The following is a 25,999-nucleotide window of genomic DNA, read 5'->3' as shown; positions in this document are numbered from 1 at the left end:
ATTTTATTTGCTTAGTTTTATTAAGCTCGTTTATTTATCTAAATATATGTGGTCTCAATACCAGTAGCTGTTTAAAGAAATGTAAAATTATAGAAACTTATGTATTGATTTAAAAATGTTTTCAGAAAAATGGCAAGGCTAAGGCTAATAACAATACTAAGTGCATGCTGGATTTCTGCTCATGATATGGGCTAAATAACCAGTCTCGTTATTTAATAGTCACACCTCATACAGAGGAGTCAAACAGGAAGTGATCACTGAGTTTCAAGCAGGATAAAAAAAAATTAATATCATATCAATTTGTAAAAGGTTTAAAAATAATTAAAGTTGAGAAGCATTTACAAATAAAAAGTTCAAAAACAAGAAATAAACCTTGGCGTCTCAGTGGCAAACTGAATAAAACATTGATTCAGCTAGAGAGGCATGCAGTGGATGTTCTCTAAAAGGATACAAAAATAATACTATGGTGGACAGAAGTTAATGAAGCAAACCAGGAAAAGAAGAAATATCAAAAGTTCCTAGCAAATAAGCTGGCAGATGCTGTAAAAGAATACAGAGAAAAATGTATCCCAAATTCATAGGAAGACTAACAAGAATATAAAAGAAGGTTGAAAAAGGTTCTGAAGGCTATGAAAAAGCTTATAAATGGAGGAAAGGGTACTGTAAAAGGAATCACAGATGATAAAGGTGACATGAAAACTGAAGATATTTTAGATGTCTGGAGCAATTACTTTGAAAAAGTTAAATGAAACAAGAACAGAAGGGTAATAGAAAATATTACAGAGGAATGCAAACAAGAACACATATCAATACTTCAGGTAGAAAGTTATTAAAAGACCAGAAATATTGAAAAGCAGCTTTACTAAAGTAGAAGTGAAGGAATTTTTTTGAGGCTTTAGAGAAAGCAACTGACATAAAAGGAAAAGTGGTCCTTGTTGGGGATCTAAATAGCAGAATAGGAAATGATTGTCAGGCATACAAAAATATTTGAGGTAAATTTGGAGAAAAGAGCAAATCTAATAATAATGGCAAATACTTGGATTTCTGCTCAGGACATGGCCCGGTTATTACTAACACCATGTTCCAACATAAAAATGTGCACAAATTCACATGGAGAGACGAGGCAAGGAATAAGAAAAATCTCATTGACTATATTATTGTCGATGGTGATGTTTTCTCCCTGGTACAAGACAGTGTACAGAGGATTTGAAATTGGAAGTGATCACTATTTAGTCTTGAACAGGATAAAATTGAATTTCATATTGAAAAGAATGAAATGTAAGAAAGTTTTGAAGCGAATAAGTTGAACAGCTCTCAGATTGAACTATAGACTATATTCAAGAAAAAATGAAAGAGTTTGAGAACAGGAACCAAACTTTAGAGATTCAGTGGCAAGCCATGAAGAAAACCGTGATTGATTCAGCCAGAGAGGCATGTGGTGAGGTTGTCTACAAGGAAAGAAAAAATCAGAAGTCCATGGTGGACACAGGAAGTTAAAGTGGCAGTGAAGGAAAAGAAGAAAGCATATCAAAAGTTCCTGGCAAATAAGTCAGCTTGTGCTCTGAGAGAATACAGAGACAAATGTAAGAAAGCTAAACTGTAAAATTAGCTAAACAAAAGTCATGGGAAGACTTTGGTAAGAACACAGAAAATAAATATCAAAAAGGTAGCAAGATATTCTGGAGGTTGTTGAAGAAGCTCAGAAATGGAGGAAAGAGTGTTGTAAAAGAAATTATAGATGATAAAGATAACATGAAAACTGAAGAAAAAGATATCCTTGAAGTATGGAGTAATTAGTTCAAAAAATTGCTAAATGAAACAAGCAGTGATAGCACAGAGGTAAAAAAAAAAACACTCAACAGGCATAGTCAGGAACACATATCTATACCTAAAGTAGAAAAAGCCATCAAAGTCTTGAAATGTGGAAAGGCAGCAGGAATAGATCATATTTGACCAGAAATGTCGAAGTATGGAGGTATCTTACAGTGGCTGCATTACATAGTTCAGAAGGCCTGGACAGAGGGATGAATTCCCGATGAATGGAGTAGAGCTGTCATAGTACCCATATATAAAAAGGGAAATAAAACTGAATGTGAGAATTACAGAGGTGTTTCCCGACTGAGTATTCCTGGTAAGATTTATGCAAGTATACTTGAGAAACGGTTGAGAAGAATTGTGGAAGAAAAGCTTGGTGAAGAATAAGCTGGATTCAGGCCAAATAGAGACAGTCAGGATCAAAGCTGGATTCAGACCAAATAGAGACTGTCAGGATCAGATCTTCACTTTACGACAAATAGTGGAGAAATCATGGAAATATAACAAAGATCTGTATTTAAGTTTTGTAGATCTGGAAAAGGCATATGACAAGGTGCTAAGAGAGAAGTTATTCAAAATGCTACAGTTATATCAAGCAATACTTAGTCTTTATTTGAGTTGTAAGTCAGCAGTTAGAATTGAAGTACAGGAAGATGGTTTAATGTTAAATCTGGTGTGACACAAGGATGTACATTATCCCCCCCTGTTATTCATTATCCATATGGATCCATTATCTATATGGATCACATTATGAAGGAAAGTGGTATTAAACCTGATATCAATATTGGAGATGGCTAATATCAACTCTTTGCTTTATGCAGAAGATGTTATAAGTCTAAATAAATCTGCTAGAAGTCTACACGATTGCCTGACCAAATTGAATAAAATAACTATTGTAATAGATATGGTATGAAGGTCACCAATAACAACACAAAAGACAATGAAAATAAGAAGAATCACTGAAAATGTCAACTGCGTTCTGAATGGAGAACCCATGGAACAAGCAAAACATGTCAGCTACTTTAGGCACGGTTTTTAGTGAAGAAGGTAAATTAAATATGGAAATAAACAGCAGAATAAACAAAGCTGGTATGGTAGGAAGTCAACTGAATAAATTCATACGGAATAAAAGAAAAATTAGTCGGAACACTAAATTAAGCTGTATTCTAGACAGTGTTCAAACCAGTTTTAACTTATGGATCTGAGAGCTGGGTCAGAAGTAAAACACTTGCAAAAAGACTAGAGACTGCAGATATGAGTCTTGAGAAAGATTAATGGTACGAACAGATGGGATGAATGGCAATATCATATTAAAAATGAGGATATTATGAAGGAACTCGACATTGTCAGCATCCAGGAATGTGTTAGAGCTAATCTCAGGTGGTATGGTCACTTAAACAGAATGAGCGAGGAAAGATTAGCAAAACAAGTGTTCTCTGCCTGGTTGGCAGGAAAAAGACCAAGATATAGGTGGATTGATATGGTACAAAGTGCCTTAGATGATAGAAATATAAGATCTGATAATGCTGGAATCTTGACAAGTAACAGACTGATTTGAAGGAAAATTGTAAATAAGAAATTAGTAAACGTAAATTTTTCATGTAGTACTATCATATCCTGTACACCCCCTTTGAGGGTACATGGCAGGAATTTGATGAAGTTTTGCAATGGCTACACTGTATAATTGCAGATGATTGCAGCAGAGCTCATAATTTCCATCTACATAAAAAAAGAATAGATGAAGCTGAATGTTAGAGTAATTTTTCTACTAGATGTTTCAGGTAAAATTTACAAGAGGAAGAGAAAAATTGTGGAAGGGAAACTGGGAGAAGAATACGCTGGATTCAGGACAAATAGAGGTTGTCGGGATCAGATTTTCACTTTACAACAAATATCTGAGAATTCATAGGAATCTAACAACGAAGGAATCAAAAACTGCCCATAGATACCCAGATTGTGTCATACAAAATTGCATGACAATCCCTTACCTTTGGAATGACACAGCACAACTAACTGGAAATAAGGTAAATTTTTAGTTTTTGAATTAATCAATTTTTTTTTTTTTTTTTTTAAAAGACTCTTTCCTTTCCAATGGTCGGTTTTTTAACATTGAAGCCTATGGGAGACTGCTGCGGATGCAGCGATGTGTTAGCAGGTACCCTGTCCTCATTGACCAGTGGATATGAAGTCACAGGAAGGGGGATGAAGAGGAAGTTACATCAGGTAGACATCACAGTGACATGCCGATCTATAGAGGTAGAGTCTCGCTAGTGGAATAATGTGGCCTGCCGATTTTGAAATGAACATTCATTTACCATAGGTAGAATATAAAGAATACCGCTGTAACACAAATAATGCACAAAAATAGAAGCATTTTTGCTGGATGTCACCACATATGAAACCTGTTAGTGAAGCTCACGTATCATTCATAATACTACGGGAGCTACCAGGAATATGTGGCAGAACTAAATATATCCCCCAGCATGGTGCGACATTGTCGGTTGTATAGTAGTCGATACCATCAATAAAACACTTAACACAAGGAGCACTCAGGAGGATATAATAAAACCACCATAACAAAAATGAAGTAAAAATCAGATGGGTATTTGTTTCATGCTTGCTATCACCACACAAACGCTACATGTCATGACTCCATATTTTTTGCTACTGTGATGGTACAGTCGCTGGTGGGAAAATGCAGCCGATCATCGTATCTGCAATACGCAGACAATATTGGTACATTTGGTGGATGTCGTGGGTTGTATGGTAGCATCAGTTTCCATACAATGGACAGTTAAAAAAAAAAAGATCCAAATGTAACGAACACAAGGAGCACATAGTATGTAAGAGAGAAAAAAACTGAGATTTTTTACAAAACGAATCCGCACACATCACGAACAGCAACTAACCGCCTGCAGCTGGCCAGTAAATACAACAGCTGTGGCAAGATGGCACTTTGGGATCAACGTTTTCGTGGGCGATTTCTAGAGCAGCATTTACAGAGTGATGAACACGAGGTAGTATTAATATTGCATTTTAGCTTACAAAGAGCTAACTGTTGCATTTAAATTGTGTATTCGTGAACTTGAATATGTCTGTGATCGTTATATATATATATAAAAAATCAGAACAGGTCACTTAAGGTATCAAAATCAGAGGGGAGCTGATCAGTGTTTTTCCGTCATGCAAAAAGAGGTACAGCAATAGCAGGTGACTAGTATTGTTACTTACAACACCATTTTGCATGTTAGTTCTATAAGCTGACATCCCCATTCATCTGCTTATAGAACTAGCATGCAAAATGGTGCCAGTAATACCCCCCCCCCCCATCTGCCCACTGACATTCCCATTCATCTGCTTTCAAAGTGATTAACAGTCGCATTTGAAATTGTGTGTTCGTGCACTTAAAGATGTCTGTAATCACTTTTTATATATATATATATATATATATATATATATATATATACACACACACAGGGTGTTCGGGATAAATTTGACATATTTATAATTATATTTTTCCGTAAGTTACATGTATTAACACACACTTCTCTTCATTTAAAAGTTTGGACCCTTCTTCATTCATATACAAGATGTCAGAAAGGATGGATAGCTGGAACCCACCTGAATCATGGAAGAGAATAACTTGTATCATGATGATTCGTGCCCGCCATCAAAATAAGGATATTACGACTGCTGCCCAATGCTCCCTGAATACAGTAAAAACAATCAGGCATGAACTAGAGACTTGCAATGGTGACTACGAGGATGTAGCAAGAAGAAAGATCCCTAGCAGACGATCTGATTGCGTTCGTACAGCAGAATTCCTCGCAAATCTGCAGGAACAGGTGTTGAAGAACCCTGGCATTGGAATTCGAGCTTTGTTCGTGGAGTTGCTAACTGTAGTCAAGCCCTGGATAACAAGGGTAGCCAATGGTAGGCCGTATGTATGGCAGCAGGATTCGGCCCCTTGCCACACCTCTGGGAAAAGTCAAAAATGGTTGTCTGAAAATTTCTACGACTTCACCAGTCCAAATGTTTGGCCTCCAAACTCCCCAGACCTTAACCCCATGGATTATTTTGTATGGGGCGCAGTTGAAAAAGACACCAATCGCACTTCCAGTAATACAAAAGCCCAGTTAATGGATAAAATTAAAACAGTTTTTGCGGCCCTTCCCAGGGAGACTGTAGCATCAGCTTGTTCGAGGTTCCGAAGCAGAATTGAAGCTGTGATGATCGATGCTAATGGTGGTTATTTTGAGTAAATCTTGTTGATAGTATTGTAATTAACTCTGCCTGTAATGTTTTTTTGTCAATTCATTAAATTTAATAGATACAAAGAAGATTTTCTTTTTCCTTACGAAACTGTCAAATTCATCCCGAACACCCTGTATATATATTAGTTTTATGAAGAATTAAATGACTAGAACCGAGATTTAAGTAAAAAGGTTTTAATATAAACACACTACTAGTTTCGGCCTATAACAGCCTTCTTCAGGTGACATTATAAAAGAAAAAAACACTAAACATTGAGGGTTAAAAGACTATGAACAACACAGACAGTCTTTATACATAATTAGCATGAAAATGTTGTAGTTGTATTTGAAGCTGTTCTTTCGTTTGTTGCATTGTTGGGAGAGTGCGTGTTTGCTGCATCACATGAACGCTAGTACATGATTACAGCTGAATGACTATCTGGGAGGTTGTGGCTTAAGTTGTTATTTAGATGAACAGGATTGAAGATGATTTCTTCAGATTCCACAATTTTTCTCTCTATTTCGTCACTGCAACGGAAGATGTTAGTAGATTTTTCCCAGCAGACTTTGTGACTTTGGTTATCATCATTAGGATTAGCCGAGAAAAGGATATGACTTGATAATGCACTCGCTCGCTGTCTCTTGTAAGTAATGTCTCTCATGTGTTCTTCCATACGCATTTCGACAGATTTGTCTGTCTGCCCGAAATAAGGAATATCGCAGTCACATAATATTCTAGTCATTTAATTCTTCATAAAACTATGTATGTTAACCGAGTCAATGATTATTCTGTTATGTATATGTGTGTATGTGTATATATATATATATATATATATATATATATATATATATGACAACAGGTCACTTAAGGTATCAAAAATCATAGAGGAACTGATCATTCTTTTTCTCTGGTGATGAGAAAAGAGGTACAGGAACAACATTTATCTATTGTGCCCATTTATCTGCCCACGACAAATGACTGCACTCTGATTCGACACCCACAGATGCCCCTTCTCCAAACCATCCCCTCCATAGAACTGAAAAATTTCTGTAACTCATATCCGATAACTATCTGTCACTCAGAAAATCCCAAAGGCATTATTGCCTCCCCCCACACACTTCTCACAGATACAAATCTCCTTATTTCCCTGACAATTTTTCTATAATCCCAGCAAAAAATTTCCGACATCCTGTTATGTCAGATCCTACCCAATGTCCATATATATAGTCAAAAATACTGGTGCAAGGATTAGCTCAAACCCACAATATAATTCCCAAAGTGTTATCCATGGTGTTTGTGTTATACCATCGTTTCTCAACCTGTGGTCCGTGCACCACAGGCAGACTTAAATTAATTAAATAAACATATATATTTTAAATATCCAAATAAAACAAATTGAAAGTGAAGTAAGTAAAAATTGTTAAAATGAAATGGATACTTAAAAATCCAACAAATAACAGCAGAATGTTCATGGAATGAACATTCTGCCCCTCTTTTATATCAAGGCTCAGTATATCTTCAGAAGTGCTAACTGTCGGACAAAGGGTGTCGTGAGTTAACCTCAGTATTTATTTATAATTTTTGGAAATTTTTTTAATAATGGAAAAGTGGCATAAAACTAGGACTTGGAAAAGAAAAGCCAATGAAACAGGTGTTACTAACCCTAATTGTGATACATGTAACGGTGCGTAAATCTGATACTATTAAAGTAGAAGAAACAAGCAGTTCCAAGAAAAAAATGCAGTTGGAAATGTAACAGTACACATTTTGAATTCTGGTTTACTAGATGTGGAGACAAAAGTTAACAGAAACCTCAGTGTGTTTGGTGTTATGAAATGTTGTCGAACAAGTGCATTAAACCTGCAAAACACTGACGACATTTAGAAACTAAACATTGTGATGTGAAAGGCAATTGAATTTTTTCAGTGAAGCTTCGGTACATTAAAACAAGGGAAAGATATTTCGGCCATGGTTCGATTGTTATCAAGGAACTGGAAGCATCCAGTCTCTTAAGTTTGCGCATAGCAAAAACAGGGAAACCTCATTCTATCAGGTAAAATTTACTACTTCCAACTATAAAAGATGTGATAAAAACAGAAGATGATCTGAAAAGTTCTCGTCCTCGACCATAGATGGCAATGAAATTCTTTTGAAATGACTATAGGCATTTCAAAACAACGTGTAGGATATATTGCATTCTTCATGCAAATTAATGCATTTTTGATCTGTGTGAGCAAGCTTTGTGCAAGATAGGTGGTGCCACCCTTGCTCACAGCAGATCAAAAATTCAGTCGGATGAAAATATCTGAAGCATTAAGAAGAATAAAACTGATTTTGTGCATCGATTCATTACTGTGGATGACACTTGGATTCACCATTACACACCAGAAACCAAACAGCAGTCAAAACAGTGGACAGAAGCCGGTTGTTCAGCATCAAAGAATTTTTCTGTCTAGTCTGGTTAAAAGATCGGAATAATATTTTCTGGTTATTGTTTTACCCTTTTCAAGATAATTAATAAACAAAATGCCTTTAGCATTCCAAATTGACTATAGTCATTTCAAAAGAATTTCATTGCCATCTATGGTCGATGATGAGAACTTTTCAGACCACCTCGTATGTTTGGCAACAAGTTACTAAAAGATGTTGATTTGATTCCTCTTTCAAATGACACTGTTGGTTATTTCAATTAAGGCACAAGTTTTTATTGTTTGTAAATAAATGCAATTCTGATTTTGCATCACTCCTTGTTGACAAAGCAGGTTATCAACACTATCCTATCTTTCAGACATTTTTTTGAAATTAAATGAACTAAATCTCTCCCTTCAGCGAAATTCTTTAATTCTAAATTCGAGAAAAAACTGGGGTTGTGGATTAATTATGTAAAAGACAGACAATTTTCCCCTTTTCTAACATTGGAATCCTTTTTTAGTGGATTCTGATTTTCTGACCACCTCAAAACTCTGAAAGAGAATTTTGAAACATATTTTCCAAATAACTTTCATAAGAAATTTCTGTGGATTCGCGATCTATTGCAGGATTACCGTCACAAGAACGACCTTTCATCATCGAAAAAAGAACTTAATTGAGCTTTCAAGTGACAGTGGGCTTAAAATGCAATTCCGTGATCTCGCCTTCAGTGAAAAGTGAATATACCAAATTATCTGAAGCAGCACTGAAAATCGTCGTGCAGTTTTCTACAACCTATCTTTGTGAGAAAGGATTTTCATCGTTCCTTCAAATAAAAACATAATACAGAATGTCTTAGTGTGGGTGCCAATCTTCGACTAAAATGACCAATATTGAGCCAGATATACAGAAACTCTGCAAGGGCCGAGAAGCTCAACCATCTCATTAAAAGTAAGTGGTAACATAATTACCGTATTTGCCAGCATATAAGACGCACTTTTTTCCTTTGGAAATAGGTCTGAAAAACAGGGTGCGTTTTATACGCCAATACTCAGTTTTTTATTATTTTCATTTCTGGAAATTTTCTCTGTTCCAAGTTATGCGATTTCTTTATTGCTTCCTTGCAGTGTGTGTGAGAGAGCATTCCAGTTACGTAGAGCAGCGTTTCTCAAATTTCAGACATCTGTGTTCATATGATTGGTGCAGTATTAATAAAAGATCGTGCTACTAAATGACAGACAAGCTGACAGTTGAGTTGAAATATTCTCTTCAGCCGAATTCCTTATATATCTGAAATGCATTCACTATATATATTTCTTCATTTAACACGTTCACTCAAACAAAACCATATGTTGCTGGTGCAACATATGGTTTTGCTCGAGTCATCCAGCATTTTTGTGGGAGGGGGACATGTGATTCATTAGTTAGTGCCGTTTTTATCCTGGCTGTCTCTAATTGCACTGTTTGTTGAGAAACATATTGCACAGCCTGTAGATGTCTCTGTGCCTTATTCAGTGATACAATAGGAACGTTTTATGATCTCTAACTTCACAGATACATTGAATTTTATTCTATGAATTAATGATGCATAGCTGAGAATTGCCACAGACCCCCCGAAGACCCTTCACGTATCCTTGGGGGTACGCGAACCACACTTTGAGAAACACTGACGTAGAGTTCAGTGGATGCACATGCGCTGTCATCTATGATCACAGCTGTGTCCTGTTCGTTTAAACTTTCTAATTGTTGCAGTTGTGAATGGTGATAAATTTCTGCCTTAAATTTTCTCTAAATTTCTTGGCAAATTATGGCTGAAAAACGTCAGTATTGTTACAATATTGCATACAAGCTACATGTGATTGTGTATGCTAAAGAACATGGAAACAGGGCTGCAGAGAGGCATTGCTGACCACCCCAACTGAGAAAATGATACGAACTTGGCAGAATCAGGAAGAGAATTTTAAAAAAAGCAACTCACAGTAAACATAACGTACGAAGTGGAACTGCAAAATGGCCAGAACTTGAGGCAGAACTGAATACTTGGATTTTAGACTACAGAAAAGCAGGACTTTCAGTGTCTACAAAAATAATTATTCATCAAGCGAAAGTGATAGCCACTAACAGAGAGAATGCCAACTTTACTGAATCAACATCATGGTGTTCAAGATTCATGAAGAGAAACCAGCTATGTATACAAACTAAAACATCACAAAAGATGCCAGCTGAATATGAAGAAAAAATGATGGAATTCCATCGATTTGTCATTAACACAAGGAAACAAGAAAATTTTGAACTTGCGCAAATAGGAAACATGAACGAGGTTCTGCTGACTTTTGATGTGCACTCAAAAGTGTAGATTCCAAGGGCACTAAAAGTGTTACTATTAAAACTTCGAGGCATGAAAAAACCCACTACACGGTTGTTTTATCCTGCTGTGCTGATGGGACAAAATTGCCGCCACTATTGATTTTTAAAAGAAAGACTCTACCCAAAGAAAAACTGGTTAAAGGAGTGCTTGTACATGTTCACGCAAAAGGCTGGATGGAGGAGAAATGAAGTTATAGATGATAAAATTTGGTCTAGGCATCCTGGTGGACTGCTGAAGAAGCCTGCCATGCTAGTATGGCATCAGTTTCGTTCTCACAGAACAGACAATGTTACAAATAAACTCAAGGAATTGAAAACTCAGTTAGCTGTAATTCCAGGAGGTCTAACTAGTCAACTTCAACCTTTAGATGTCTGTATTAATAAATCATTTAAGGGATTTATGAAGGAGAAGTGGAACAACTGGATGCAGTCTTCAGATTTTGAGGTTACGCCATCAGAAAGAAGGCCTAGCATTTCGCAAGTTTGTGAGTGGGTCAAAGCTTCATGGGATGATGTGAAAACTGAGGCAGTGGTTAAATCATTTAAGCGTGGAATTAGTAATGCACTGGATGGTACAGAGGACTCAGATTTTGATTTAGAAGAGGTTTCAAGTGTCTCTTCATTTAACTCTGGAGATGAATTTCTGGTTTTGATGATTAAAAGGTGGGTAATCACTCCTAGTTAGATTACATATTTGTTGAAAGTAGACATACTTATTACTTTATATTTGAAATACTGTAAATTCATTATAATATTCAGTGATCAAGTTTTTTTCCTAAAAAATGTGTACAAAAAAGGGGGTGCATCCTATACACCAGCAAATACGGCATATCATATTATTTAATAAAAATTATAACTTTGTTCAATGATACACTTTCATCGTTTATGTACAATGTAATTAATTATGTTTCGATATGTATTCAAAACATGTTTTTAGATTTATGTTATAAATGGCACAGTTTTTTTTTTTTTTTTTTTTTTCAAATTTTGGTAATCCCCATTATTTATTATTTTTTTAAATTACATAACTTACAGGTCCGTCGAATTGTTTTAGGCATATTAATGGTCCTTGGGATCAGAAAGGTTGAGAAATGCTATAATGGTGGTGTGGTGGTTTATTTTTATTTATAGAAATTTATTTTATTTACTATATTTTTTGATAGATAACGCACGCGTTATCTATACAAAAAGTCTAAATTCGTTAAAAATGAACATGTGCAGTAAACATTAGAAAGGTACGAGAGATAAATCAAATGTAATAACAAAACTAAGGTAGAAGTATTACTTAATATTTATTAAAAAGCATACTATTCAAATCCAAAAAAAATTCTTCAGACTCAATATTGAAAGAATCAATTGCTTTAAAAATTTCGTTTGGTATTTCTTCAGCTTCATAATCATTGTCACCAGACACCACTGCATTCCATTGTGCTTTAATGAAACCAATTCTAGCACAGTTTTCACTTACAGCCCAACTTTCTACAATCCACGTAACTATATCTTCTTTTCATCTGCCCTATTCTGTTATATTCATGGATGCCATTCATCATCCAGTCTTCCCACTTAGCCTGCAAATTGTCTTTGGGTTTATTTACTGCAAGATCAAGGGGGTTGGGGGTTTTTTTTTGTTAAACCACCTGGAATGACAGCCAATTTGGAATACTTACAATTGTTTTAACTTCTGCTATAGTGTGTGCCCTACACGAATCCAACACTAACAAAAGATTTTGGGTGCAATTCTTTGATTCTTGTAACACACAGACAGTAGATATTCTCATACCTTTAGCTCTCATTAACAACCCGATTGAATAGTTCTTTTTCTATGGTTGGCCACAAGCACCTTCTAAACCTCATAGCACGTTTCCTCGTATGTAAACATTTCAGGACTGTTTCAGCTTTTCGCAAACACTACTTTCTCCAACACTGAACAATCTACCAGCTTCATGATTCCCTTTTTCCTTTGCTATTTCTACCACTTCAAGCTTGAAGTGCGTTGTGTAGGATTTTCTCCAAGAAGAACTTGTGTGTTCCATGGGTAATTCAGATCTAATAACAAAATATAAACAAATAATGATTTACTTTACGAAATATTTTAAAACAGGATGTACGGAATAATTGACCACTGCTACTAGCAACGCACATGCTTCTAAAGAATTCCTCCATCCTCTGTCTGTACTTCCTAACTCTACTGCTAGTTGGCACACGCACGTTATCTATACATCAAAAGGAGCGATGAAAATGTTGGGCGTATGCGTTATACATAAAAAAAAACGGTATATCATTTTATTTATATTTAGTTATATATCCACCTGTGTATTGTTTGTATTGGTTATGTTGTGATGTGTACAATCCAAGACATCCATGATGGTACTGACGTTGTTGTGCAACAGATTCTTGTGGTCGGCCGCAAAGATATGGAGCCTCACTAAACGAGCAAGCGTACCATAACCATAGAGAGAGACCGAGAGGGAAGACCATACTGTAAAATGCAAAATACAGAACCTTGCTAAACAAGCCATGAGCTGGTCATGGATTGTCAGAAACATCGTTGTGGGAAGATAAATAGGGATGCAGAAACGGCATAGGTAGATGAATGGGGGTGTCAGCGGCGTCGTAATCATCCCCATTCATCTGCCTACAACACCGTTTTTATCTTAGCCCCATTTACATGCCCACAACAAGTTTTATTTATTATCCCCTTTAACCCTGCAGAGATTGCGGTTGAAAATATTGCAGCTTAGGTCGCATGTATTATCTGAGAGATACATTCGTTACTAGTATGTGCTGAAATGCAATAAAACTTTAAAAAAAATAAAACTGCAAATATAATAAATGATAATTTATTTGGTTTATTTATTTTCAGTTACAATATAGAAATTATTGAACAAAGAAATATAAAGAATAGAAATTTAGCAGATTGTTACAATGAAAACCAGCTAGATGTAAAGGCCTAAAATGCTTTCAATTCTGTTTTGTCTATTCGTTTAACATTTCTTTCTCTTGAGTACCAGTTCGAAATAGAATCGATGTATTTATTTGTATATAGTAAGATTAGATCAAAAATATCATCTGTGATAAAACAATTCCAAGTTTCTAGTTCTGTCTTTGCATTTGGCTGAACTAACAGAAGTTAAGACAAAATATTCTGCAGCTGCCTTCTTATTGGATTTTTCCTCCATTTTGATTCTTTATCATTTCCAAGAAAATACTCTTCGTTTGTATCTAATTCATACCTTGTTCAGTATCCGAATATTCTGAACAAACTTTCACATAATCATCTTCTCATTCAACTATTTCTCATCATTGGACTGTAATAACATTTGTTGAATCTCTTCAACGTCTACTGGATTATCCAAGAGATTTTTTTTTTCCCAGCCTTTTTCAACAGTAAAAAAAAAAAAAAAAAAAAATACTATACTGACATCAGCCGTGACCTCCGCAAGATACGGAGCCTCGTTTAACACGACGCAGGCCGGGTGTTGTCGGCCACATATTTGAGCAAGCGACCGTATCGTAACCAGAGACATACTGAGACCATGGCTGCTATCCTACTCGTTGGCAGAGAGAGAACTGAGCGTCACAGTGACGTCAAATCGATGTAACTTCCATTTCATCCCCCCCCCCTTCTGTTGGTGTCACTTTCAGTAGCGAATGAAGACTAGGTACCCGCTCACACATAAATGCATTTGCTGCAGTCTCCCATAGGCTACCATGTTAAAAAACTGCCCATTGGAAGGAGTCCGATTTTCGAAATGGATTAATTCCCACACCTATAAAGAGCAGAAATTTTTGAGTTGTACTGTTACCCCCTAAAAGGTAAAAAATTGCATTATATGCTAATTTTGGAATTTCAAGAGAAATCAAAAATCATCAGGATCTGTTTTGTTGACAAGGAAAAGCATACAAGGCACCCAGAGAAAAGCCTTTCCAAATTATATGGGGTAACTGCAACATTATACACAGCAATACAGTCTATATTTATTTTGTAAATCAACAGTTAGAATTCAAATACAAGAATATCGTTTAACGTAAAATCAAGTGTAAGAAAGCAGTGCACACTATCTCCACTCTTATTTGTCATCTATGAGGATTGAAAGAAAGTGGCATGGCATTATACTTGATATGAGAATTAAGGATATTAAACTCTTTACTTTATACAGATAATGTTGCTAAACACATCCAACCCTAGTCTCCTCTTACTAAACTGAATAACAGCTGTAACAAATCTGGAATAAGTAATAAATCCTTTCTTTTAGGCTTACACAATGATCCGAATACATTTTGGAAAATTATGGAGACAACTACCGTGTTTGAGTAAAACTTTAGTTTAATATAAATTTGCTATGCTCACTGAAAACTGTGCCTAAATGCTGAAATGTTTTACTTGTTCTATAGTTTCTCCATTGAGAATGCAGATGTTTTTTATTTTTCGTTTATTTTAATATATATATAATTTATATTAATATAACACAAATTTATTATATTAATAAATTTTATTTTATTAAAAACACAGTAGTTGTTTCCATAATTTTCCAAAATGTAATCAGTAATAAAAAGACTAAAATGATAAAAATAGGCTGGAAAATAAAAAACATCTGCATTCTCAATGGAGAAACTATAGAACAAATAAAACATTCAGCTATTCAGGCACAGTTTTCAGTGAGCATTGCAAATTAAATTTAGAAATAGACAAAACAATAAGAAAAAAAGCTGGTACAGTAAGGAGCCATTTGAATAAATTTATATGGAAGAGAAAAATTAACCAAAACACTAAACTAGTTATACACAAGTGTTCAAGCCAGTTTTAAGTCATGAATCTGAGAATTCAGTTAGAAATAAAGCACTTCATCAACGATTAGAGAGCAAAAATATGAAAGTTCTGAGAAAAATTAGTGCCTGAACAGATTGGCATCGATGGATTTTTTTATAATAAAAAAGAAGATATTAGGAAGGAATCTGGACATTGTTGGAATTCAAGAGTGTGTGGTATGGTCAAACAGAATAGGAGAGATTAACAAAACAGGTGTCTGATGCCAAGATGGCAGGAAAAGATCTAGGTGGATTGACCCAGTCAGAAGTGCCTTAGAAAAGTGAAATGTTAGCAATATGTTGGAGTGCTGACAAGTAAGACTACTCTTTGGAAGGAAATTAGTCAATATGAGATCAATCAAGTAGTGGCATGTCATGTACTGCATGATTAAGTCACTTAATCATGTTGGTACTGTCAGAGCAGCCTGTATACACCCCTTGAGGGTAGATATCAGACAATGACGAATAGAAAATTATTAAACGTAAAAACAGGCATCCTGATGTGAGGAGTCAACTTCTCTCTACCTACCTCTCTCTCTAAAAGCAGGGTTTGTAATTAGATTGAGTAAGAATATCACAAAGCTGAAAAAATTTGAGATATATAAAATCTGATACGAGCAGAAAAGTAATGATTAAAACAATAAATGCATATGAATTTAAAAAAAAAAAAAAAAAAAAAAAAAAAAAAAAAAAAAAAAAAGCAAGGCTATTGACATGTTTATGCCAGGATAGGATGCTTTAAAAGAGTGATTAATAAATGAAGAGAAATTTTTCTTCAAGTTAATAACAGAGGAAATGCTGGTCTATTATTACAAAGATGAATATTTGTTACTAGATATAAAATAGCAAGCAGGTGGAATGAGTACTTTGACACTTAAACCTCTACAGTGAACATGATCACTCCCACAACAAACAGATACACCTACCTGTCAACTAAAAATACTTAAACCATCACTAGATGAAGTATAAACCCTAAAACGTACATCAGGTACTGATGGAAGAGTACCTGAACCTTAAATGATTTTTTTTATATTAAGAATGTTAATAAAAAAAATGGTAATACAATCAAACCTATCCATGCCTGTGTCATAGATTTTTAAAAAAGTATATGATAACATTAATAGAACATTATATGGAATATGAGACCTTCAGGGAATCAAGGACTCATCTTAGGGTGGCCATACATCATCTACACCAACTATCATACCTTCTCAAACACAGACTAGATGTTCACTAATTTTTGTGAGTACACAGTTTGCCTATGTACTCACTACACGGGCAAAACTGCTCTGCAAGAGAAAAATCTACTTCAACTTTTTTTAACCATGTACAAAGTTCCAAGAATCTTCTTGTGTTCTATCCCCACCTTTCATATAAAGAAAAAAAAAAATTTCAGATACCTATAAGTCATTTAGAAATTACTGAACTGTTATCATATCATTCTATTTTATCCAGTTTATCAGTGTCTGCATGATCATGATACAACCTTTCTTTGTAACTCCTCTTTTTTGTACCCTTTCCTATATTTTCCCATTCTTTATCCCATATGAACCCAGAAGATGAAATCTGCAAAAACTCTAGGTGCAGTTATATCAAGGCCCTGTAAAGCAGCAGAATAACTTCGGCATTCTTACATGTCAATGTTAGTTTTAATATTGCAGTTATCCTCTGAATTACAATAATAATGCAACCTTTTGAACTTAAAATTCCTATCCTCTATAATTCCAAGATCTCCAGACTCATTAATTCCCCCAACAATGCCATGGGAAATCTTATTAAGTCAAAGTACTTAGTAACAGAATTGATAAGCCATTATCACTTGCCTACAGTTCCAGCTTATTCAAATCATTCTGTAAGAAGGATATCAGTAACCTACCTGACTGTCCTATTTATTTCTTTACAACATCAGCAAACAACTGAACAATTTCTGTCAGATCCTTCCCAATATCATTAATGTAGAGAAAGAACAATAATGACACAGAGCTGATCCCTGGAATGTACACCATTGCTAACCTTAAATCTAGCAGATTCACACCCATCACATATTACTTTCTGATACCCGACCATCAACCACTGACTTATCTGAGCATTTTTATGCAGTCTTTTATGTCAAGTCCAATAGTATCATAGTGTAATCCAACTCAGTCGTATGTTATAAAATATACAAAATTTACTAAAATGTGACCTCTGTTTAATAAATCCATGTTTGTCTATTAACCATTTTCTGTATATGAGTTCTTGCCAACTTTTCTAAGCACTCTCCTTTGAACCACCCTTGTGCAATGGGAATTATTATACATTCTTTCTATTCCTGTGGAATCTTTCTTGAGGTGGGACTATATAATTTGCCACTGCATTTCATTGTCCCTAGCGGCTGAACCACCAAGTCTGTAGCAATATTCCAGAATATATTTTATTCTGTTAAGCCTTCACATAACAATAGCCTCAAACTCATTGTCACACAGGATATTATTGCTTTCATGAGTGTGTACCTTACCGTGCTCGAATTATGTCCTTCCTCCAAATACCCCATTAAGACAATAAATGTAACCAAAATTCTCTACCAAAAAGTAGGACCCACCACTACTAATGGAATTAGATCAAAACCATTAGCAGTACCGGTCCTACCTTTTGCTATTAATGTGTTAAAATTCATTCCTTTTCACTCATTAGTTTTAGAAAAATTTATCAGAGAAACTATAAAGGACACACGTAGAATAATATTTGGATGTGCAGATAATTGACTAGTCAGAGAAAATGGTCTTTCAGAAAACTTATAAGACTGCATATTTAAAAGTATGTTGAAATAACAATGATGGTGAAAATTAGATTACTAAAATGCTATTTTCATCAAATATCTTGGCACTACTAAAAATAAATTAATATAGAAACTGATTAAAATTAAGCAGTCAGGTTATTTATCTTATAAAATTCTCTCCAGGCCAAAGCTTGATAACTGAGAGATCTTCACATAAGATTTAAAAGAATCAGATAACCAAGCAAGGCAATCTAACCTTCACATGGCATACCTAATAGTAGTTATCTACTGCATATTGAATGAATGAGGAAAAGCTGTCAATTTGGGATTAAGCTGACCGAACTATTCTATATTGGCTTAAACCAGAAACAAACATGATGAAATTTCATGAAGGCTGGTGTATCACCAAGTTAAACAAAGTCCTTATTGTTTACTTCAGAGAACGAACACAGAAGTCAGCTACTGGTCAGATATCAGAACTGATAATAGCACCATTTCACGTAAAGCAACACAAAATTTGCTTCACAAGCAAAGCATGCTGGGACAGGGTTAGTGCCATTACTGTGGATAGCATTAACCAGAATGAAGGGAAAAATCCCATGTCCATCTTTTTGAACCATCATGGGACCTGTCGAGTTTCGTGATATGCAAATCACATTTGTATATCATACAAATGGGTGCATATGGGCGTTAACAATGTCCAGGTGGTGAATTCTGGAACTACCCCCCCCCCAAGATCTACCATGACCAGTGGTAGATCTTGAGGACTAACAGGTTTGTCGAATGAAAGAGGAATGGAATGTACTGCCGTCAGCAAAGCTATAGATAGGACTGAAAGTCTGTGTGAAAGTCTTGTTTATAAACAAGAGGAAGACATTGGGTAAAAAAAACAGACCCCCGGGATACTCCTGCATTTATGAGGAAATCTGAGCAGAGTGAGTTGTCCACCATTACAAATAGTGAGCAAACAGTAAGAAAGTTGGCAATCCAGTTGCAGAGTGGCAAAGCAGACCAAAAGATAGCAGTTTGGTTAGTAGCCCCCCCCATGCCAAATGCAATCGAATGCCTTTGAAATGTCAAGGGCAACTATGCGAGTTTTCCAAATTTTTCCAGGTGGCCTGAGTCCATAGGTGGGTGGTGAAAGGAAGATTGGTTGTTGATCACGAGTGGCAGAACCCATAGTGCTAGTCATCGATTAGTGGTGTATCTCTAGATGGTTCAAGAGTTAGTTGTTAATAACCTATTGATGAAGAATAGAGAGATGCTTGAACATGGTTAAACATTTAAGATGAAATCAGATGGAGGGTAACCTAAAGGAAAACTGAAATAATTCTGGGAGGGTACCATCCAAAGACTTGACTGAGATGGAAATGCTAAATTGAACAAGTACAAGAAAAAAATTAATTTATTCATCAATAACTTTCTGTCCGCTCCTAGATGAACACCCCCCCCACCCCCCAAAAGCTCTCCATTTCCATCTTTTGCCTTTCTATGCCACTGAATTCCAGCTCTCTCTTTAATCTCATCCTACACTGGGATAACCATTCATATATCACCTTTATCCATTTTTGAGTGTTACATCTTGCAATATGACCTGCCTATTGTCATTTGGATATTTTAATGACAGTTATGTCTCTCAGCCTAGTCTGTGCTCTGATCCAAATATTGCACTTTCTATCTAGAATGGTAATGATCTTTCAATTTTCTGTGGATAATCCTCAACTTGGTAAATTTTTATGTCAAAGTCCACATTTCACTTCCATATCATAACCAGAATTATACAACTGTAGACTATTTTTTCTTTTAAGGCAGATTGGGATGTTTCCTTTGAGTTCTTCATGGTATTTTCCAATGCTATTCAACCAATAAATTAAAGATTTTTTGTATTTTAAAATTTAATCCAGTTTAATCTCATTTCATTTAAAATACAACCAAGTGAAAAAACTTTCAGCTATCCAACCAAGTTGAATTCAACATATTTCTTCATTTCTACATATAATTCCCCTCTACTGTGACCTTTTGTCCTAGGTAAACATAGGAGGTTACTACACCAATTTACTGATGTTCCGTTTGTATTGGCTTTTTGATGTATTTATTATACATTATTTTTGTTTGTCTTCGTTTATATTTAAAATTTTCTTTTTATTTTCTGCATTCAATTCACTGATCATTTGTTGAAATTTCTCAGCAGAGGTTCATAAGAGAACAATGTCATCAGCCAATTGTAGGTGATTTAGTTCTTTCCCCATTTACCACAATTCCTTTATTTTTCCAATACAGGTTTTTTTTAAAAAAATTTCTTCCAGGACAAATAATTTAGGTAAAACAGCATCTCCCTGTCTAACTGCTTTCTTATAGGAAATTCATTTGTTCCTGATTTTATAGCTGCAGTTTAACTTTTATTTACATGGCTAAGTATATCAATGTAAGTTTTTTTTTCTTTTTTTCCAATTCCTTGATTTTTAAGGAATTGAAATCTTTGAATCAAATGCCAGATGAAAGTTTTTCATATTCATTTATCTTTTCAATGATTTATATTATTAGATACATTCATTGCTAATTTGGTAACATTCAATTCTCTCCCACTATTCAAAACGATCAGATTGCCTTTGCTTTATATTTTATACACATTCCTGAATAGTAATAACTTCAAGATTTCAAATACCTTCATGTTTAACATGGTTCAACCGAAGAAAGACGGTAACAGCTGTTTGTTCCCAAATTTTCAGCACCTTTTATTAAGACTTTAACAAGTGCATTTAGTTCCATGAGCGCTATCCTATGAGTTAAGTTTCATCTTTCTCCTGTTCCATACACTGACTGTACTATTTCCTGCATTGCTTAGTCTATTTCCATATTTTTTTTTACCACCCTGCATAACATTTAACTGGTTCTACAGGATCACCATTAAAAATGCAGTCTTTTTTGTTGTTGTTTTGTTTTCATGCCTACTTTGGTAAAAACAGGTACAAACCAAATATATAAAGTAAATCAGAAATACTGAATAAAAGTACTTACAGTTTGGCCACCTTTTCCAATAATTCGCCCAACCTGATTAGCAGGTACATATATCTCAACTTTCAAGCGTGCTTCTTGGGGACCAGAATAGCCTTCATAACTAACTTTCTTAAAAATCATAAACTGTGCCTATAAGGGAGGGGGAAAAAATGAATAAATAAAAACTGAAAAAAAAAAAAAAAGTTTAACAGTTTGCTAAATATCTGCAAAAAAAAAAAAAAAACACAATTTCAATGCACAGAAGGATGATATGTTATATACATATAGAAAAGTTGCATCAAATGACCAAGAAAGTCACCGTTTTCCCATTGCAAAAAGAAAATTTTAGAAAAGTGCAGCTAACTCACTACAGCAAACTGAGACTGCCAAAATAATTTCCTTCAGTGGGCAGTCTTCTACAATAGCATTGTACTTACACAACTTGATTTTCTAGTAGTCTGTTATAGTGAGTGAATTTATTATGATGGTGTAAGAATTGACGGTACCTTCACAACAATACCTTTTCTCAAATGCAATTGTCCATAAATACATATATAAATGACAGATTCAAAGCAAAAAAAAAAAAAATGACTCCATTTCTAATGCCATTCAATTTTAAAGTTGTGAATTGTACGTGATTCTTAATAATAAGAAAAAGTAACAGCAAGATGTCCAAGGAAATAGAAGGTGGATAGAATTTCCCAACTAAGGTTGTGAAATATTGGGATCACACCAGACTGTGCAAGACTTCAACATTATCTATTCTACCAATTATATATTTGGTTTAATCCTTGATCCAAGTGTAAGCAAACAAAGTTTGCACCTGAAGTATTTTCAGGACTAGGGCAACTTGTGATAAAGGTGGGATAAGTTCTGATCACTCTTGCCTCAATATCCCATAATGCAAAGCAGATCTCTCTTTGCAGCCATGTATACTGTTATGCATTGAGTGCATTAAGGGAAGGATCACTACCTATCCAGACTGGTTTCGACTTTTATTGATGTCTCATCAGTGGAAGCCAGACCCAGAGGTGGTGATACTAAGGTGGAAGTAACCGTCTCTAATCCAGAGAATTTTAGTAATAAGGTGTTGACACCTTTTGGCAACTAGTATATGATGATATGACTTCTACATTACTTCCACCTTAGTATCACCACCTCTGGGTCTGGCTCCCACTGACGAGACCTCAATAAAGGTCTAAACCAGTCTGGGTAGTGATCCTTCCCTTAATGCATAGCAGTATACATGTCTGCAAGGAGATGATGTGATTTGCATTATGGGATACTAAGGCAAGTGATTAGAACTTATCCCATCTTTACCACGAGTTGTCCCAGTCCTGAAAATACTTCAGGCACAAACTTTGTTTGCTTACACTTGAATAAAGGATTAAACCAAATATATAATTGGTACTTCACATTATCCTAAAAGAAAATACCTTTGCAGTTAACAGTGCATCATTAACCCCAATGCAATTCTGTGATCTCCGTGTGAGGTACAAGTTCAGTTGGATGATATGATTGTTTAGTGATACTGCACGTAGTTATTTTTCAACAAGAGCAGCATCTGTCCCCAAAAAGGGTCAATATCTGGGGAGGGGGAATAAAAAAAAGTAAAAAGAGGAATAAAATTGATAGTCTAAATTAGCACACCATTCTCAGTCGATGCAGCTGAATGAACGGTTTCATCTCTCTCTGCAACAACTTGGAATGCTTCTTCAGTGCTAGCCTTCAGTTCATAGTCAACTTACAGGGTACATCAAGTGAGACATGAATTTTTTTGAGCTATGCATATTTTTTCTTGCAAATGCTCAGTTCATATTCAAGGTAAACATGCACAAATAAATAAATGGAAAAGTTTTTTTTGTTTGTTTTACTGAACGGGATTTCACATTTATAAGGTATCAGACAACTCAACATCCTACTATACTTCTAAAGTGCTACAAGCCATCTACAATGCTCACGTTTTTGTTCAAAATGTCAACTTCACAAAAACATGAAATTCTTTAATCAACTTGCATCATTATTTATATTTTGTTTTTATAATTCCTCTATAGCTCGATAATGACATTGTGGATGGAAAGACCTGGATTCGAATTCTAAGATACAAATTTTGTAAGGGCTTTATAACTGAAGGTGAATTAGCTAGTCTCATACTGAAGTAAGAGGGCTTTTTCCTCACAGACTAGTTTTTCATTCCACAAGACAAATTGACTAGAGAAAAGCAATTTACAGAGAAACAAAGACCTTGCAGATATATTAATACCATGACTGGTGGTTAATCTCAAGTTTTTATAAAGCCAGGTTAGCTGTGCCATGTGATTCAGTCTAATGTGTTGAGAGATTATGAAATATGGATACAAAAATTATTGCATAAAATTTCTTTTAAGATTTTAGAATTAGATATGTTAAGGACATGAACATTATTGAAAAACTCAGTTGTAATGGCCAAACTTGATTGTAGCTTTAATTAGATGGGTAATAAAATCAGCAAAACTGCTTTATTCTGTAGTTTTTTTTTTAAATAAAAAGTTCTTAGGAGCACCATCCCCCCCCCCCCCCCAAATGTGAGATCAATAATCATTATCAGGATGGATTCATATAGTTAATATTAAGATATTCAGAAACAAAGTAATACCTTTGCTGAAAGAGAGAAACTATCAGGTTTTTGGATGCTGTGAGGAGGCAATATTTGCAATATACAGGGAGAGTCAAAATTATAAGCAATTATGGGGGGGGGGGGTTAAATTCAGACTAACCAGAACAGCAAATTATTTTATTTTGTTTATCATGCTTATAAAAATTTAATGTATAGACCACACACACATACCACCCAGACATGAAATGATACTGCATTCCCAACCAAAGATACTTAGCACTGAACTGTTACAACAGCCCCACTATGCAATTCTTGATCTACATTCTATGGCAATGGCAGCACATATGGTTCCAACCACCAAATCCACCGGCCAGGCAAAAAGGGTTACCACAGCATGATGGATGTGAGGAGGTGCACCAGCTTATTAGCTTATTGAAAGACAGTATTTTTGTTTGTCTTCAAGGAATTATAGAAGTAACCAAAAACATCACGGTACAGTATGCACTTCCAGTGACTGTTTAAGTTAAAAAAAAAAAAAAAAAAGTCTGTAGACTGTCACATCTTACAATAAGAAATACCGTGAGTAGGCATATTAAATTATAATACTGAATTAACTGCCTTAAAATATTATTTATTAGCATAATTTTTGCCTGAGTGTTGCAGGCATCTTCAATATAAGGTAGAACAATAACTGACAATTCCAAAAGGCGCCACCTAAGTAGCTAATGCAAGATAACTAAAAAAAAGTCATTAAATTTCCTAACTTATTAAAAAAAAAAAAAAAAAAAAACGGAATTTACAAAAAAATAAATACCATATTTGCCGGCGTATAAGATGCACTTTTTTTCTTTGAAAATAGGTCTGAAAAAAGGTTGCATCTTATACACCAATACTCAGTTTTTTTATTACTTTCATTTCTGGAATTTTTCTCTGTTCCGAGTTACGCAATTTCTTTCTTGCTTCTTTGCAGTGTGTGAGAGCATTCCAGTTACGTTAGTTATGTATTCCAGTTTTGGATAGATAACATTTGGTCTAGACACTCTGGTGGACTGTTGAAGCCTGCCCTGCTAGTATGGGATCAGTTTCGTTCTCACAGAACAGAATACATTAAAAATAAATTCAAGAAATTGAAAACTCAGTTAGCTGTAATTCCAGAAGGTCTAACTAGTCAGCTTCAACATTTAGATTTCTGTATTAATAAACCATTTAAGGGATTTATGAAGGGGAAGTGGAACACTGCATCCAAAAGACTGCTGGATGCAGTCTTTTGAGGTTATGCCATCAGTAAGAAGGAAGAGGCCCAGCATTTCACAAGTTTGTGAGTAGGTGAAAGCTTAATGGGATGCTGTGAAAACTGAGACAGTGGTTAAATCATTTAAGAAGTGTGGCATTAGAAATGCACTGGATGGTACAGAGGACTGATTTAGAAGAAGTTTCAAGTGTCTCTTCACTTAGCTCTGGAGATGAATTTTCTGGATTCTGACGAAGAAGATTAAAAGGTGGGTACTCTTTCTTAGTTAGATTGGGTATTTGTTGAAAGTAGATCTACTTATTACTTTATATTTGAAATACTGTAAATTCATTATAATATTCAGTGATAGAAAGTTTTTTCCCCCTAAAAAGTGTGTACAAAAAAGGGGATGCGTCTTATACGCCAACAAATATAGTAATTAAATTATACACACACACAATTAAAAAATTTTGTAATAAATTACAACTGAATATTTAATATTATGAATTACAACAGTTTCTCTTGAAATTAAATGCACTTCACGGATCCAATTCACCCTAGAGGAAGAAGTAAATAATCAGTTAGCTTTTTTAGATCTTTTAATTCTTCAGCAACCAGATAGTAACCTACATTTCTCAGTTTTTAGGAAGAAGACTTGTACAGGCCAATATATCCATGTTGAATCTTATCACCATCCCAGTCAAAAGGCTGGAACTATTAAAACACTGGTTCATTGCACCCACTCCTCATGTTCTTCAGTTGA

General features: G+C 35.0%; 1 protein-coding gene across 9 annotated transcripts in view; it reads right to left on the bottom strand.

The window, feature by feature from the left end:
* The window catches only part of Imp (IGF-II mRNA-binding protein), a 414,462-nt gene that overhangs the window by 20,819 nt on the left and 367,644 nt on the right, over window positions 1-25,999 (bottom strand). For all 9 annotated transcript variants that reach the window (XM_090397775.1, XM_090397794.1, XM_090397752.1 and 6 more), the window contains one exon: window positions 21,431-21,559. In XM_090397775.1, the coding sequence (XP_090253901.1) occupies window positions 21,431-21,559 (129 nt within the window). The remainder of the gene's footprint in view (window positions 1-21,430; window positions 21,560-25,999) is intronic.

Source organism: Typopeltis vanoorti, chromosome 1, assembly GCF_054136105.1.
Source record: "Typopeltis vanoorti isolate ZY-2024b chromosome 1, IOZ_Tvanoo_1.0, whole genome shotgun sequence".
Taxonomy (NCBI): Eukaryota; Metazoa; Arthropoda; class Arachnida; order Uropygi; family Thelyphonidae; genus Typopeltis; species Typopeltis vanoorti.
This window is presented reverse-complemented; position numbering and strand designations above follow the sequence as displayed.